Source organism: Westerdykella ornata (genome assembly GCF_010094085.1).
Source record: "Westerdykella ornata strain CBS 379.55 unplaced genomic scaffold EI97scaffold_11, whole genome shotgun sequence".
NCBI classification, from domain to species: Eukaryota; Fungi; Ascomycota; class Dothideomycetes; order Pleosporales; family Sporormiaceae; genus Westerdykella; species Westerdykella ornata.
The window spans coordinates 322,104-339,352 of NW_022986861.1; the positions used below are offsets into that span (position 1 = coordinate 322,104).

Below are 17,249 nucleotides of genomic sequence, written 5' to 3' on the forward strand. Positions count from 1 at the left end.
AGATATCTGCACGGACCAGTGGGGTCGGTTCGCCGTTCGGTGTTGACAACCGCACACCTACCCTCACCTACCCTCACCTCCAGGAGCTCAATCCCACAGTCATAAGGCAGCAAGAGCAGTCGCTCAGTACTCCACAGCTTATTAACCACCCGATTCGCACCTTGTCCTCGCATACTCACCGCCCCTTCCGCTCCGGCGCTGCATAGCGCCGCTTCGATCCAGAGCTCGTCTCCCAGTCTCGCTCTCTCTCTTCTCTCCACAACCCCACAACGCAGTCGAAATGCAGCATTTCCTACACCAGCAGCAATTCCCGTTCGAGTGGTCGCAAACCCATCCTAAACACCCGGGCCATCATGTAGCGCAGCACGCGCAGCACCAGCAAGCGCAGGCGCAGGCTCAAGCGGCCGCAGTGGCCTCTATGGCAGCTCAGCAGCATTATCGCATGCCAGGCACGAACGGAACGACTCTCCCTGGCGGTGGCGCAATCCCGCGTGGTCCAGCTACAGATATCGGCCAGCTGAGCGGGGACGCAGGCATGACTGAGGACAACAGGCGCGTGCTCCAGTGGATCGCCGAACTGATGAATCCCGCGACCCGGGAGACTGCGCTCTTGGAACTAAGCAAGAAGCGAGAGCAGGTTCCAGAGCTGGCTTTGATCTTGTGGCATTCTTTTGGTACGTCTGCTCTCTGCAGTGTGCGATTCAAACTTACCGATATAAGGCGTCATGGCTTCTCTGCTGCAGGAGATCATCTCAGTGTATCCTCTTCTCAACCCTTCACAATTGACGGCCGCGGCATCGAACAGAGTTTGCAATGCCCTCGCCCTTCTGCAATGCGTTGCCTCTCACCCGGAGACACGCGGTCTCTTTCTTAGCGGTATGAAGGCAACAAAGGCCTGTTGGACAATTGCTGACCAGATCAAGCACACATTCCGCTATTCCTATATCCTTTTCTCAACACGACATCGAAATCCCGTCCATTTGAGTATCTCCGCCTAACATCCCTTGGAGTTATCGGAGCGCTTGTCAAGAACGATTCGACGGAGGTGATCAACTTCCTTCTGACTACCGAAATCATACCGCTCTGCCTCCGCATAATGGAGACTGGTTCTGAACTGAGCAAGACCGTCGCCATCTTCATTGTACAGAAGATCTTGCTGGACGATATTGGTCTTGCATACATCTGCCAGACATACGAGCGTTTCTATGCTGTAGGCACGGTTCTCAGCAATATGGTCAATCAGCTTGTGGAACAGCAGACCGTCCGCCTGCTCAAGCATGTCGTCAGGTGTTTCTTACGGTAAGTCCGCAGAACTTGGTGGCGCATACATGCACGCTGACACCGCAACCAGACTTAGCGACAATGCTCGCGCTCGCGAAGCCCTCCGTCAATGCCTCCCAGAGCCTCTGCGTGATGCAACTTTCTCTTCTGTTTTACGCGACGATGCCGCAACTAAACGCTGCCTCGCTCAGCTTCTTATCAACCTCTCGGACAATGTCGTAGAGCCGGCTGGCAACCAGCAGCTGCTCCACTGAGCGAACCTGTTCCCACTCAAACCTGATACGTCAACTTCTACTTGCCTCCTCTATACCCTTTAAGCATATCCTTAGGTTCAGCATGTGTACATTTGGGAAGGTCCTTTCTTCAAGATGATTCATTTGCATACCCATCTCTTTATCGATTGCGCTTCTCCGCTGGGGGATTTGCGCGATTCGGCGTTGGTCAGCAAGGGATATAAAAGTGCATGGACGGTGCGATGCAGATACCCTCTACCTGGCCTGATTCTCTCCCCAGGATATACGAATCTTGATTTATGGAATTGGAGTTTTGCGGGGTTCTCTCAGATCTTCTTTTTTGCATGGAACATCGGTGCAGGCTGGGATTATCCTGGAGGTTATGGAGGCGAGTGTATGATAGTTTCGTTGGAGCGGACGTGTATTCTAGCGAGCTACCGAACTTTTGACCTGGTGATTTTGAGACCTTTGATTTTCGTTTCAACTGCTTGAGTGCTCATAAAGTCTTGGCATTTGATTCTTACACTAACCCTATTTGGCTCAAACCCACTTTCACCCAAGCGAATATCGAAGCCTCACGCCTCCCGCAACTTTCTCTTCTTCAACCACCGACCCACGCCACAGAGCCACCAAAGAAGAAACACTTTGGGAGACATCATTCATCATGTCGAAGATCTCTGTTGCCGGCGTGCGCCAGAACGTCAAGGAACTGCTTGAGTACAGCAATGAGACCAAGAAGAGGAACTTCCTCGAGACCGTCGGTAGGTTCCGCCCCGTCCGAGTCAAAATGAGGACTGTCGTGCTGACCGAGTACCAGAGCTCCAGATCGGCTTGAAGAACTACGACCCCCAGCGTGACAAGCGTTTCTCCGGAACTGTCAAGCTTCCCGTCGTTCCCCGCCCTCGCATGTCGCTCTGCGTCCTCGGTGACCAGCACGATATTGATCGCGCTAAGCACTTGGGCACCGATGCCATGTCTGCGGACGACTTGAAGAAGCTGAACAAGAACAAGAAGCTCATCAAGAGTATGTTGCGCTGCTCACATCTAGAAGGAATTACGTACTTAAAATGTTGCAGAGCTCGCCCGCAAGTACGACGCCTTCCTCGCCTCCGACGCCCTCATCAAGCAGATTCCCCGTCTCCTTGGTCCCGGTCTGTCTAAGGCCGGCAAGTTCCCTACCCCCATCTCCCACGCCGAAGATCTCGGCAACAAGATGACCGAGGTCAAGTCCACCATCAAGTTCCAGCTCAAGAAGGTGCTCTGCATGGGTGTCGCTGTCGGCAACGTTGGCATGACCGAGGATGAGCTCATTGGCAACATCATGTTGGCCATCAACTACCTCGTCTCCCTGCTCAAGAAGGGATGGCAGAACGTTGGGTCCCTGACCATCAAGGCTACCATGAGCCCTCCCAAGCGCCTTTACTAAGTGTGCTGGGTCGGTTCGTAGCTGGATCAGGAGTATTTAGCGGCCGAAATCGATCTGAGAGTCTCGGTTCTCGCTCTCATGACGTTTAAAGCGTATCTCAAGTGTGGGCATTAGTGTAGTATCGTAATGAAATGCATGAAGCCCATAATCAGTGTCTTAAGTTCTGTGATGTGATCGACTACCGTGCTTAAGATTGTCTGCTCATATCAAGGCCTCCTCTTTGGAGTCGTTCTCCACTGCTCCTTGAAAGATTTGTTGCTGTTGGTCCTCTATTCAGCCCCACAGTGGTCCTTGGCCAACAAATGAGCTGCTACTGACTAAGACTACGCGCACGGGCCAAGCAAAGATGATCAAAAGCAAAGTTTTTCCCTCGCCAGCTCCCTTTCATCTACAACATCAGTAGGTAAAGGCTACAACCTTTACTTTTATCGTGGCTCCGCGAAAGCGGCTTGCTGAGGGTTATCCTTTGTTTTCTCCATGGATAGTCTTCCGTTCCCGGCCCCGTAGAGTGACATTCCAGACGTTCTTTCCTAAACAACTGCTATTTAGGCTCCGTGAAAAGATGGAGAGGAGTTGTGGGACTGCTGGGACATAACCGTGCTTTTTTCCTGATGTGATGGGGATGAGACGAGGGTGAGGGTGATGGGATTGCCGCGCTGGTCGAAAGCGGGGCGTCGTCCTTCAAGAGAGATGGTGATTTGGAGTTGGTTTTGACGCTCGACGAGCTGCAACGTTGAGGTGCGACCGAACAGTCTCTGCACGATTTCTATGGGAACCCGTGAGTGCTGGATACCTCTCCGCTCTCACTTCTCTGCTTTCGACCCGCCAGAAAATCATTACCTTGATGCCGTAATGCCGGTTCTGCGCCCGGCTTCTTCGCCTTCCGCCGTCTCCTCTGCCAACGCGTGCTGTTGACCACGACGCGAGCTGGATGGTCGTGCAAGAAGGAAGGATGAATGTGATCCCTCTGTGACGGAGCTTCTTGTTCCTAAAGGCGACTGAGAAATTTTTGGGGTGTCGCTATGTAGCTAACCCCACCAAGTAACTCGAGACCACCTGTCAGAGAAGCTTGTTTGCCCTGCTCTCAATTTCTTCCTGGAGCATGCGTGGATAATGTGTTGGTGTAAGGTATAGGTATCTATTGAGGTCGGTAGCGCTCGGGTGAAGGTAGTGTTGGGGAGCGGGCGGCTGCGGCTCATCAACTCTTCGCCAGGTCTGCGTGGGTGCAGGGAGCGTGTGAATGTTATGGGGAAGACTACGTTATACGAGCATAGAGAGAGGGAGGTAGAGCGTAGCGCGGGTTTGTGGGATTGAAGTCTTGAGGGCTTGTTCTGGCGAGAGGGTAGCATTTAGGTGGGATTGAAGGTGAGTTTGGGAAGAGGGAGGTGTGCCCAGGGTGCTTGAGGTGAACGTTCCTCGAGACCATGAGTCTAATTGCGCTTTGGAGATGAGTGCAAAGGGTAATCTTAGGTCACTCGCCGATCTAGAAGATGAGAGCCAAAGGTTTAGATGAGGGCTTTGCATCGATGAACTTTTTGCGCGAAACTTGAGAAGAGCAGTTTAGTTTCATCCTTATTGAAGCTTACGAAGGCATTCATCAATGTAGGATAGGCACTTGTGTGCTTTTGGCATCAGGGAATATCTGCGGAAGGAGTAACAGCATGTCGGTTTGCTCGAACAATACGCTTATCGTGCCTTCGTTTCTAGACCGACCGTTGGGTAGGTACGTGTTGCTCTCTGGCCTTTTGTCGGTATATGGAGTGGCTGATCTCGCGGAAGTGATTTTTAAGGCATCTGTATCCCACACAATGGTAGAAGAAAATCCGTCAAGCCGGTTTGCACCCTCTGTCCACCGTCTTCACTCTTACAATCAGCTTTCCAGAATCTGTGCTTTTTTGCTTCAGAGATTCTCGACTTCCAGTGTCAATATTCAGATGTTATAGCCATCATCCACTGAAATGTGTGATTGTCCCGTGTGTAAAAAAGTACGGTACCGGTGAGGACATGCGGCATACTACAGTGGCAGATCGTATCGCTCCGGCGCTAGAAAGAGATCGTCTGGCAAAAGATGGATGTTCGGCTTGAGGATGGATGTGATAAATCGCACTGCTTGATGTTATTGCGGAAACGGCCGGTGGCTATGTTGCCAGCCAGTGTCAGTATCAATAGAACAGCGTTGTGGTATTCATGGGTACCCACTGTGAATAAAGTCTTCGCCAACAGCAGGACGGCATCGAAATAGACTTGGTAGCTATGCATAATATCTCGATATCTCACCTCGGGATTGTGCGAGCAAGCTGATTATAGTTCTTTCAGGTTAGTATCTACCTTTCCTCCTCTTTCTGTTTGTTCTATCCACCAGACTCCTGTGATGAACGGATACGCCGCAGTCATGAAGCGAGCCAGTCGCTTCAATCCTGCCGAGTGAGCACATAGCTGCAGAAGATGGGCAGCTACTCGTCGTTTGGCCCATTAGCGTTTCGAGAAATCGGCATCACTGAAGAACGAAATCCCTGCAATCCATTCGTATTCAAAAAAAATGTTGAAACCTAATATCACCGCTTAGCGTAGTGATCCCTTTTCGCAGGGTGCGTTTGATTTGTTCCACAGAGTCTCGCCCTACATAACTGGGGGGGATGGTGTTTCTATGACGCTGACCCAGGCGGAGGCGTCGCCCCGCAGCTAACGGCTCCCCAGCGGCGAGATCTCTTACGGATACGCTGTCGCTTAGTGTTGGCGTTTGCGGCTGACAATGAATCGCAGGGCAAGGTCTAGCTGCATCGCCGGCCCAGCAGAGTGCAGGCATTGGCCTGTGGCTAGTTTAAGATAATCTAGCCTTTGGGTAGGCAGGTGATTCCGACGTAGTGTTGGCGCACTTATCCAGGCATATGACTATCGGGCCTTGAACTTTGCAAGGGGTTGTTTTGTGCTTTTTATTAGCAACGCGAATTTGGGTAGCCAACGCATTGCGGCGGCGAACGGTGGCTCGCAGCTGAAAGGGTCACTGATTGCAGCACCATGCCTCGAGTCGCGAAGTCCAATTATCCTGGGCAGCTCGCCATCGACGACGCAAACATGGAGACCCTCAACCATGTTCGTACGGATGGACGCATCAACGTACAATTTCACTCCAACCCCCAGCAGCTTGCCGAATATTTCAAGCGCTTCCATAGTTCTTTTGGCGAACATCGACACAAGAAGCAATCGCAAGCCTCGCGCAAAAACAGCATCGCCTTCCTTGATGAGAAAGTCGCTATCAGCCCCCGACTAAACATTGCCATTCATATCGTTGGCTCCCGAGGCGATGTTCAGCCTTTCATACCCATTGCGCAGTTGTTGCAAAAGCAGCCGTTCAACCATCGAGTGCGAATTTGTACGCATCCGGTATTTAAGGCCTTTGTCGAGTCGAATGGCGTCGAGTTTTTCAGCATTGGTGGTGACCCAGAAGCCTTGATGGCATACATGGTGAAGAACCCAGGGCTTCTCCCAAGCATGAAAAGCATCAAAGCCGGCGATATTAGCAAGCGTAGGAAAGAGATGACTGAGATAATGAATGGTGTCTGGAGAAGCTGTATAGAGAGCGGGGACGGAATGGGCACGAGGATATCTGCGGCTCAGGTACCCGACGCAAAAGACCTCTTCATCGCAGATGCCATCATCGCTAATCCGCCATCCATGGCGCATATTCACTGCGCGGAAAAACTTGGCATCCCGCTACACATGGTGTTTACCATGCCGTGGTCACCAACGCAGGCATTCCATCATCCGTTAGCAGCAATGGACTACGGTGAAGCTGATAAGAAAGTTGCCAACTACCTGTCTTATATGGCGATGGAGCTGTTGACATGGCAAGGGTTAGCTGATAATATTCAATTTCAAAGAATACCGAACACTAGCTAATTGTCTTCCAGACTAGGAGATCTGATCAACAAGTTCCGAACACGGACGCTGCGGCTCGATCCCATCAGTCCTATGTGGGGATACCAACTCCTCCCCAGATTACGCGTTCCATACACCTACCTCTGGTCAGAGTCACTCATACCCAGACCACAAGACTGGGACTCCCACATCAACATCACCGGGTTCTCTTTCTTAAATCAGGCTACATCATACACACCTCCCGTAGATCTCAGCGAATTTCTCGAGAGTGGTCCTCCGCCTGTCTACATTGGATTCGGCTCTATAGTTGTAGACGATCCTCAAGCCCTTACTCGGCTCGTCCTTGAAGCGGCAAAACTTGCCAACGTCCGAGCTATTGTTTCAACAGGCTGGGGCGGTGTTGGCGGCGGCGGCGAAGAAGTTCCCGACAATATCTACCTCATCGGAAACTGCCCTCACGATTGGCTTTTTCAGCGCGTATCAGTCGTCGTCCACCACGGCGGTGCAGGCACAACAGCAGCCGGTATTGCAGCAGGGCGACCAACAATTGTCGTTCCTTTCTTTGGCGACCAGCCTTTCTGGGGCGATATGATCGCGCGTGCCGGAGCAGGGCCAGTGCCCGTTCCATTCAAGAAGCTGACTGCTGCAGCCCTCGCAGCCGGTATCACTTTCGCCTTGAAACCAGAGGTCCAAGCAGCAGTGCAAAAGATGGCCCAAAACATTGCACAAGAACATGGCGCTGAAAATGCAGCAGCAGACGTGCAATCAAGACTCGACATTGGTAGTCTACGCTGTGACGTTTGTCCTTCAAGGGTCGCGCACTGGAAACATAAAAAAACAGGCGCACATCTCAGCTCCTTCGCCGCCAGCAGCCTCGTCCACGCAGGTGTTCAAAAGCCCCGTGATTTCAAGCTTTTACGTCATAAGCATTGGTACGTAAACGAAGGTGCGGAGGGCCCCATCGTTGGCGCCCTAGCTTCAGTATCCGGCTTCTTCATGGCCGTCGGCACCGCAACATCTGAATTCTTGTATCAGTTAAAAGTGCCTCCTGCGGTTAGACCACGAGAGGAGTCCATCAAGTCACCTCCACCTACAAACAACGCGAATGGCGAAAGAGCCGTTTCGCCGCCCTCGTCTTATCTCAACGACCCTGCGGGAGAAATACCACCGCGCCCGCTTAAGATACAGCAAATGCAACACTTGGCCCACAAAATGGCAACAAAGTCCCTATCCGCTGGCGACGCAACCATACCAGAAGGACCCTCGCCGACGTTCCGTGAAAGACATAAGATGATGTGGAAGGCCCGAGACAAGGGAGAGCATGGCCGAGCTTACCACATTACTCGCGCTTTCACTTGTTACGCTGGTCAGTTGGCAAAGATTAGTCTTGAAGCACCTATAGCATTCTTCTACAACGTGGCGAATGGGTTCCACAATTCTCCTTCGTATGTTTGGAATGGTGGACCGGTGAGGCGGAGAGACGAGATTACCGGATTTGGAAGTGGTCTCAAGGCTGCGGGGAAGGAATTTGCGATGGGATTCTATGATGCTCTTAGCGGCATTGTGGTTCAGCCATACATAGGCGCAGAGAGAGACGGTGGAAGGGGTTTAGCAAAGGGGGTTTTGGGCGCTGGAGCTGGTTTCGTCACTAATGTTGGTGCTGCCGTCTTCAGCTTACCTGGGTACACCTTGAAAGGGATAGAAAAGGAATTTGCAAAGCGCCACTTGACGAAACTAACGGCGGAGATAATGCTCGTCCGGTTGAGACAAGGCATCGATGACCTTCACCATTCAACGCAAGCCGAGAGACGACAGGTGGTAACGCGATGGGGGCAGTTGCAGAGATCCTAAATCATGTCTGGCCATTTCTCTAAAAACGACCTATTCAACAAACTATGTCTCCCTGGTGGGCGGCCGAGTCCCTTGCACATCCTTCTCCCCAACTCTCGCGCTCTTCTCTTTGGCGGTGTTTAGTTTCGAAATTAAGGAACTCTCGCACGGGCTAGGCAGTATTTCTAATGGAGTTTTTGACGGGCTAGATACGGTGTAGCATGCAGTGTGCGATCCTGCCCATTACAAAGTACTACCCTTGAGGAGTCATTTCTAATGGGCGAGATCCTGAGCACGTTATACCTACCCTAGGGGAGTAAGGCAGGCGGTCAGAGGGGTGCAGGGATTTAGACGCGGTCCAAGAAAATTAATCCTTAATAGGGGCTAAGAGACAGAAGATAACTAAACAGTCCGCTAATTACAGCTGAGGACTAGAAAATTACTCCTTAATGGCCTGCAGAACTAAACAGTCGGCCCATTACACCTCCATTACGCCTGAAAAGCCCGTGCGAGAAATCCTTAATGGCGAAACTAAACATCACCTTTAGCTTTTCCGCCCTTCTTAGACCCCGTCTTCTTCGACAAACCCTTCCGCTTTTTCTCGCCCCTGAAGGTCCAGTACGTGAGCACCGCCACCGCAATATCAAACAAGACATACGCCCAGACAAGGCCAAAGTTGCGCCACCTCTCACTGTAGTAAATATTCGAGAGGGCCAGGAACTGGTCCGAGCTCCTGAGCGAACAGTACCGGCAGTCGGCAATCGCGTCCGGGTTTTGAAGAACGCCTGGTGCAGTCTCGAGATACGCGGAGAGGTACTGACCGCATGTTTGGCCTGAGGGTGGGTTGAACTGCGAGGTTTCGGCCTGTGTGCATCGGACGGGGCGGCCGTGGAGCATCGTGGCGCATATTCCGGCGATCCAGTAGGTGAAGGGCGACACGCGGTACATAAAGATCCAGAAGCCAGGGAGAGCGGTGGGAGACTGCAGCACGCCGTTAAACAGGATGCTCATGAAGGTGAGTAGCATGACCAGACTAGAGGCGGTTTGCGCATCGTGGAGCGCGGCGATTGTCATGTCCGCGAAGGCACTGGCGTAAATGAGGAGTTCCATGCAGAAGAGCATGACGAGCGCTTGCCTAGTGGAGCTTTGGCTGGTGCCTACGACTGGATAGTAGAAACAGGCCCAGATGAGGAGGCCGGTGAAGATCTGGTATGGAATTTCGACGATGATGTTGGCCATCATGAAGGCCATCCAGGAGTAGGCCTTGCTTGGACGCTCACGCACCTCGTAGAGTTCTCGTTGGGTGATGAAGAGTGGTTGGATCTGTGGCTATCAGCATCGACTCAAAAGGGGGCAGGCGAACTTACCTGTTGTACGAGGATCGTGAAGATGGTGGTTAGCATGAAAGCAGAGAACAGAACGATCTGCAAGCTAGCCAACGATGAATTGGCCTGGTAGAAACTGAACCCGATGAAAAAACCTGCAGCAATACCAAGACCAATCTTTGCGAAGATGTAGGTGGGCATGCGCCAATATTGTTGGAAGACACGATAAGTGACCTCATACAGCTGCTGACCGAATGGCATAGCAAACTCTGAAGTCGGTATGGGTTCGTCTGCGCCGGCGGCCTCTTGGTGCTTCTTGTCCTCGTGTATGCGATCAATTTCCTGTTCAACTATCTGGCGCATGTTGCTTTGCTTCCAGACATCATGCCAGTCTTCACCTTGATCGTTCTTCCCGGCATTGACAATCTCCAGCATGTATTCGGCCGGATTTTCTTCATCCCCGCACTTGCGGGCACCGTTTTCCTCGAAATATTTGAGAAGTTCGCCGGAATTCTTGCCAATCTCGCCAAAGTAAACGGTTCTTCCTCCTTTGGCAAGGAAGAGTAGACGGTCGAACTCCTGGAATAGAATAGCAGAAGGTTGGTGAATGGTGCACAACACCGCCTGACCACGGTCGGCGAGCTTGCGGAGGAAAGCGCAGATGGCCCAGGAACTCTGCAATAAAGTCAGTGGTTTTTTTCCTTTTTCCTAGTCCTTTCACTTCACTTTTTTATATATATTGGAGGAACTGCGTTCGCTTACCTGAGAGTCCAAACCGCTCGTTGGCTCATCCAAGAAGAGCAGAAGTTTTGGTTTGGCTGCCAGTTCGACACCAATTGTCAGCAGCTTGCGTTGTTCTACATTCAGACCCTCTCCGGGCACGCCGACAACAGCGCTGGCAAAATCCTCCATGTTAAGCATCCTGATAACCTCTTCCACATAGTTATACTTCTCTTGCTTGCTGACAGTCTTCGGTTGGCGCAGCATGGCACTGAAACGAAGACTCTCGCGAACTGTGGCAGTTTCAAGGTGAAGATCTATTTGCAATCAGTCAGCCATTATCATACAACGTAGGAGAAATAACTAACCTTGCTGTTGTACGTAGCCAGTCGAGCGTTGAAAACTCGCATCTAGAGGCTTCCCGTTGACGAACATGTCTCCCGTGACCACTCCCATTGTTGTACGCTGAGCAAGAACATCAAGTAATGTTGTTTTGCCAGCACCACTTACACCCATCAATGCCGTAAGTGTACCCGGCTTCACGAACCCAGCGACATGATCCAGCAAGCGACGTTCTTCCCCCTTAATCTGAATGTCATACGTAACATCGCGCCATGTAAAAATGTCCGTTTGAGGCATGAAAGCGTTGACGTTTGCTTCAGCGGCCAATGCATTAGCATCAACTGCAACACGCTTTTCCCGATCAGACTGCATTTCTTTGTCGTCCTTCTGCATGTAAGCGGGGACATTGCCTCGTTGAAATACAAGTACTTCGGCACTGCTCGATGTCAACGAGTTTAACTCGACCGCAACAAAGTAGATGAACATGAAGAAGAAGAGGAATCCCATAAGAATGCCGAAGTTTCGCCAGACGTGGCAGTAGCAGTACTCGTAATTCGCTTCAATGAAGGCATCGCCGCTGACTGTGCGTTGGCCCGCAACAGCTCCAATAGCGTCGCATATCCATGAATCACCTTGGAGAGGTGTGTAGGATGGAATGATTGCTGAGCACGTAAATTGGCGGCCGTGGAATTCATTGGCGACCAGGATCTCGAAGGCGTAGAAAAGTGGGTCGATCCATCTGATCCAGCTGAACCAGACGCGCATGCTCGGGACGGTGATTGTGAAACCGGTGCTAAAAAAAGGTAGGTATATTGCCGACAGTGATTGTGATGGATAACTACTTACTAGACAACCAGTCCTAATGCTAGCACTCCCGCAAGAGCCATGGCCTGCGAGACAGTTTGTGTCAAAGCCGCCAACGTCCGAAAGATGGCAGACATGACAAAGGTGGATATGTAAGTGATGAGGAAGAAGAGGAAGAACTGTGCGGGTTCGCGTCGCAGTCCGGCCATGAAATAAAGAATGATATTGAAGAATACAGCTTGCACGAATTTAACTGGTATGTCGGATACAATGCCAGCCATGGCTTCGGTGAATGGATGATAGAAGGCATAGCTGGCATGCTTCTCAACAATCGGACGTTGTGCATAAAGACCGTTGATCTCAGTAATCGCTATAAGGGCGTTAAATAGAAGAGCGAGAAAGAGAACTGAGCCTTTCGCAAAGAAGTTCACTGTCGCGTTAGCGAGGCCAAAGAACATAGAGCCAATAATCAATGCCATGACAATATAGAGCATGGCCTGTGATGCTGTTGCCGTAATGTCACCCCATATGCGCTGGTAGGCCCGGATAGTGCAAAGTTTGACTTGCATAAGTACGCTTATCCGGAAAGGTGATCCAGGACGAACACGTTTAGCCTGGAGGAGGTGCTTCTGTTCGCGAAGCTGTTCTAGGTTGAGGCTTTGTGCTTCGACCGGATTCTCTTTTTCGTGTTCCTCAATCTCGGCAAGAAGCTCCTTGTACTCGGGCGACTCCCGCCAGTAGCGTTCGAACTCGTCGGGCGTGCGAGGGACTTTATCCTCCATTCCGTCTTGTGCCTTGCGCTCATGTGGGTTAGTCACGCTTGTCAAAAAGTCTCCCGTGGTCTGGCGTGGCGGGCAGTACCAGCCTTGCCGTTCGAAGAAGGATTTCGCAGCATCGGCAGGTCCAAAGTAGATTTGTCGGCCTTCATAGAGAACAGTGGCCTTGTCAAATAAGTCGTAAATGCTCTGGCTGGCTTGATAGATGGCGACGGCAGCGGCGCTTTCAGCGAAGTGCGCGACGAGTCGTAAAGTATTGACGAATTTCAATGCCGTAGCTGGAAACAGTCAGTACATGAGGGGAGCTAGCTTCAAGACAGACTCACCGGAATCGAGACCCCTTGTGCTGTTGTCCCAGGCGGCAAATGGAGAACCAGCTAATATCATCTCGGCAATACTCACACGTTTGCGCTCTCCTCCAGAAACGCCGCGAATGAACTCGTTGCCGACTCTGGTGTTGTATGTATGGGTCATGCCAACCACAGTCATGACTACGCGCGTAACAAATTTAACGGACTCCTTGCGAGACATGCCCTGAAGACGCCTCTCTGGTGTGCGTGTAGCCGCCGCGAATTCGAGTGTCTGTCCGACTGTGATGCGAGGGAAGTGCTTATCAACCTCCTGATTGTAGATGACCTCTCCCTTGAATTCCTTCTTCATCTGTTTTTGGAGGATGCCATTGTAGTGAACAACAGATTCGTTACTCATCTCAAGCCCGTGCAGCTCACCGCACATTGTCTTGAGAAGCGTGCTGCATCCTGAGCCAGGCCGACCGAGTACGACGAGAAGCTCACCAGGTTTGACGATACCATCGCAACTGCGCAAAATGTGCTTGTGCTGTTTCTTGCCGAAGCTAAACCACTCGTTGACTCGTAGCGGGGCCAGGAAGATGGAGCCAACCGTCTTCTGGAGCTGCAGCGCTTCACCTTTACCGTATATGTTCAGGTTCTTGTACACAACTCCAACATGCTCCATTGTGACGCCGATTTCCTGGAGCTGGTGCCGCATCAACTTTAGAAACTTGGGTAATTTGAACGAATCGCTCGATGGATCGACATCTGGATCATCAACCGCAGGCATGGTTGATCTCCGTGAGATAGTGGCATAGAGATCTTGAAGCTCGTTGCGGTTCTCATCATCTAAGGGGGCTTGGCTCTTCCGGCCCGGTGCATCTGTTTCGAGACTCGAATTTCTTTTGATGATAGCCTCCTCACTCGCATTCGAATGATCCATGGCTAACAGCCCCGGGGGGGGGGGGGGGGTTTTCTGTCTCCGGGTAGTTAACGGTAGTGCATTATGCTATGCTTTTATGTACCCCATCTGTCCCCCGTGAATGTCTTTGTATCCTTGGGTTCCTTGGCATCTGGACTGCAGAACTGCTGTCAAACATGAGCCGATGTGATGCCATCCGTTTATGTGAATAGGTACCGTCACGCCACGCCGCCGCGTCCAACGACTCACGATATACAGACTCTGTTTCCAGGCGGATATCATAGCACCTTTAGATCGTTAGCTTGATATGAAGCATGCGGGCACCTATCAAGTAACAAACTTTAGCAATAGAAAAGGGCCGTTAAATCTCTCCATCTCCACGAGCAACTATACACAGCAGAGGATTGTACTGCTGCCGCCTTAGGGAGGTGATCCCCACCTTCCAATCGTATGACTGCCCAGGTGACTGAATTCTAGACACGTGAGTGACGTAAGACACTATGCCTTGCCGCTATACCCGCTATATCCGCTACACTATACCTTCGGACATTCGCAGCTATGCTATGCCCCAGAACTGGAACTCTTGACTTCACACAAAATGTCCTTGCGCCGGCAGACCACTCGCCATGATTTCCAGGCCCAGTCGTCTATCAGGGACCGGAGGAAGCACGCCGAGCATGCGAAGGGTGTCAGTCTTCAAGTAAGCATCATCGAGGATCCTGTATAAGATTTCTCCGCTAAACGGCCGCGTAGTCCCTCTTCATCGGCATTGCAATTCAGGAAGGCGCGCGCGGCTCGCTAGATGTCGGCTTCGCAGCCCATGACGGGACCTACTCGATTGACTTCGCAGTCGTAAACCTATCAATAGCAGCAGCCCAGTCCGAATTGGCCGAATCCGATCCACTTGCTTCTCTTGGGTCAGGAATATCTTATTCCGTCGATAGGCCCGGCAGTTCCACTCCTGTTATAAAAGACGATATGCCTGCGTCCTTGGTTGACTTCTTCGTCGAAAAGATTAGGGAGTATCAGAGGAAACACTTTTACAAGTTTACTGGTGCTGGCATTAATACGAATGCATTGAGGCACAGCCCCGAACTTGCCGCGCGATTATGGCAGGAACTCGACATTGTCACCTTGGTGATACCCGAAGATCCATCACTGGACCCAATGTTCGCCGACAGCAGTAATCATAATGTGCGAGTTGACGAAGAATCGGATACAATGACAAGAAAGGCTTTATTGTAAGGTCGAATTTCAAACTTCACGTATTGCTAATAGGCTCATGTATGGCCTAGACACTTTGGCCCCACGAATCAGCTCCGCTTGGGTATTGGCTACCGGAACAAAGTCGCGGTTGACTGCAATGGACATGCTCACCTGGCTCTATTTGATGACTACAAGGAGACAGTCAATGCAGAGACAACATGGATGGCGACACTCAAGTATGCCGAAGCCCTCAAAAAAGACAAGGTTCAGATTGCCTTCTTCAACAGCACTCCTCAAGGCGGTGGTGTAGCATTGATGCGACATGCCCTAATCCGCTTTCTCCGTCTAGTTGGCGTGGATGCTTCATGGTATGTCTTGCACCTGAGTACCCAGAATTTTCACGTTAACATTCTGGCAGGTACGTGCCAAAACCCTCGCCAGAGGTCTTCCGGATTACGAAGAACAACCACAATATTCTGCAAGGCGTCGCCAATCCGGACGTCCGTCTCACTAAAGAGCAGGTTGTCATGCTCGACAATTGGTGCCAACAAAACGCAGATCGTTTCTGGACACTCAGAAATGGCGCTCTTGCACCTCGCTCAGAAGGTGGCGCCGACGTTATTATCATCGACGATCCCCAAATGCCCAGGCTTATCAAAATAGCAAAGGAACTGGATCCAGATCGTCCTGTGATTTTCCGTTCGCATATTCAGATTCGTGCCGACCTGGCAGACCAGGAGGGTAGCCCAACATCCGAGGTGTGGAATTGGGCTTGGGAAAACATTAAACAAGCAGATATATTCATCAGCCAGTATGTGACCACGTGGAATTTAAAATTCAGAGACAATTTCTCATCATGTGTAGCCCTGTTCGCGAGTTCGTACCCAAGACAGTGATACCCAGCAAAGTCGGCTACATGCCCGCAACTACAGACTGGCTCGATGGGCTAAACAAGCCCCTCAGCGACTGGGATGCGCAATACTACATACACGAATTCGAGGGTGAGTGCTTCAAACAGTGTATGAATCAGCTCCAGTACCCCGCCCGCGAGTATATCGTCCAAATCGCGCGTTTCGACCCCGCAAAGGGCATCCCAGACGTACTAGCATCATATGCAGAGTTTCGCCGCGAATACATGAAAGACAAGCCTATTGAGCAGATCCCACAGCTCGTTATTGCCGGCCACGGCGCTATCGACGACCCCGATGCTACATACATTTACGATCAGACGCTTGATCTACTCGACACAAAGTATCCCGACGTTAGGGACGACGTTGTAGTTATGCGTCTAGGTCCTATAGATCAATTGCTCAACGCACTTATGTCCGTAGCCCACGTTGCGCTACAGCTCTCAACCCGCGAAGGCTTCGAAGTTAAGGTCAGTGAGGCGCTGCATAAAGGGGTACCTATTATCGCTACGCGCGCTGGCGGCATCCCGCTGCAAATCGAGCACGAGAAATCAGGTTTCCTAGTCGAGCCCGGCGACTACAAGACCGTAGCCAAATATTTGCACGACTTGTTTACAGATAAGACGCTGTATAATAAGATGAGTCTCTACGCGGCGACGCATGTTAGCGACGAGGTGAGCACAGTAGGGAACGCCCTTAGTTGGTTGTATTTGGCGCAAAGCTTGACGAGCGGGGAAGATGTGCGGCCGAACAGTAGGTGGATCAATGACATGGCGAGGGAAAAGGTAGGGTTAGGGTATAGGAAAGGGGAAACGAGGTTGCCGAGGGAGGGAAGTCTTGACTTGTCGCATGATAAGACGAGGGGAGATAGGGAGTTGGAATAATGGGGTTGAACGATGGCCGATGGACGGTTGGCCTAATGTGTATGAATGCGAGGTTGTTTATACCGGTCATCGTGTCAGGATAGTCGGCTCCGAGCCGATTCTGAAAAGTCTCCATGACTTGCACAAACAGCGCTTCGGCATCCTTCCACCGGCCTTGGTTGCAGTTCTTCGACGCTAGGTTGGCCATTCTGGTCAGCGTGTCGGGGTCGGCCGCTCCGAGCTTCGTCTTGATGTCTCGTGTATTAATCTTGTGACATGTGCAAACATAGATGTTGGTGGCAGCTGCTGTATTTAACACGCTTAGCTATCCGTTCTGCAGCTTTAGCCGTAAGCGTCAATAACGCAGAATCTGTTGTATAGGTGCACCGGACGCGTAGTTATTCCCCGTTCAATCTATCTTTCAAGAAAACCCGTCTCACGGAA

General features: G+C 51.3%; 5 protein-coding genes across 5 annotated transcripts; 4 read left to right on the plus strand and 1 right to left on the minus strand.

Annotated features, from left to right (window-relative positions):
- The first annotated feature begins 56 nt into the window (after positions 1 to 56).
- On the plus strand, positions 57 to 1,978 carry EI97DRAFT_418950 (Rcd1-domain-containing protein). Its single transcript, XM_033796974.1, has 4 exons — positions 57 to 674; positions 721 to 876; positions 924 to 1,299; positions 1,352 to 1,978. The coding sequence occupies exons 1-4, from the start codon at positions 281 to 283 to the stop codon at positions 1,533 to 1,535; spliced, it is 1,110 nt and encodes a 369-aa protein (XP_033653685.1). The 5' UTR covers positions 57 to 280; the 3' UTR covers positions 1,536 to 1,978.
- Positions 1,979 to 2,177: 199 nt separating this feature from the next.
- Positions 2,178 to 3,082, plus strand: EI97DRAFT_433560 (ribosomal protein L1; the record flags this gene model as incomplete). Its single annotated transcript, XM_033798415.1, has 3 exons — positions 2,178 to 2,275; positions 2,332 to 2,538; positions 2,591 to 3,082. Coding segments are annotated over 3 exons (655 nt in total), but the record flags the coding sequence as incomplete, so codon positions are not given.
- A 2,747-nt stretch (positions 3,083 to 5,829) lies between these two features.
- On the plus strand, positions 5,830 to 8,851 carry EI97DRAFT_418956 (UDP-Glycosyltransferase/glycogen phosphorylase). Its single transcript, XM_033796975.1, has 2 exons — positions 5,830 to 6,794; positions 6,852 to 8,851. The coding sequence occupies exons 1-2, from the start codon at positions 5,959 to 5,961 to the stop codon at positions 8,668 to 8,670; spliced, it is 2,655 nt and encodes an 884-aa protein (XP_033653687.1). The 5' UTR covers positions 5,830 to 5,958; the 3' UTR covers positions 8,671 to 8,851.
- A 178-nt stretch (positions 8,852 to 9,029) lies between these two features.
- EI97DRAFT_501428 (uncharacterized protein) lies at positions 9,030 to 13,878 on the minus strand. Its single transcript, XM_033802702.1, has 6 exons — positions 12,943 to 13,878; positions 11,883 to 12,894; positions 11,063 to 11,829; positions 10,737 to 11,011; positions 10,017 to 10,649; positions 9,030 to 9,972 (listed from the first exon to the last, which is right to left on the minus strand). Exons 1-6 carry the CDS (start codon positions 13,847 to 13,849, stop codon positions 9,181 to 9,183), a joined length of 4,386 nt encoding a protein of 1,461 aa, XP_033653688.1. The 5' UTR covers positions 13,850 to 13,878; the 3' UTR covers positions 9,030 to 9,180.
- A 497-nt stretch (positions 13,879 to 14,375) lies between these two features.
- Positions 14,376 to 17,172, plus strand: EI97DRAFT_418964 (trehalose synthase (Ccg-9)). The gene is made up of 5 exons (XM_033796976.1): positions 14,376 to 14,528; positions 14,582 to 15,069; positions 15,124 to 15,402; positions 15,453 to 15,845; positions 15,899 to 17,172. The coding sequence occupies exons 1-5, from the start codon at positions 14,427 to 14,429 to the stop codon at positions 16,824 to 16,826; spliced, it is 2,190 nt and encodes a 729-aa protein (XP_033653689.1). The 5' UTR covers positions 14,376 to 14,426; the 3' UTR covers positions 16,827 to 17,172.
- The last annotated feature ends 77 nt before the right edge of the window (positions 17,173 to 17,249 follow it).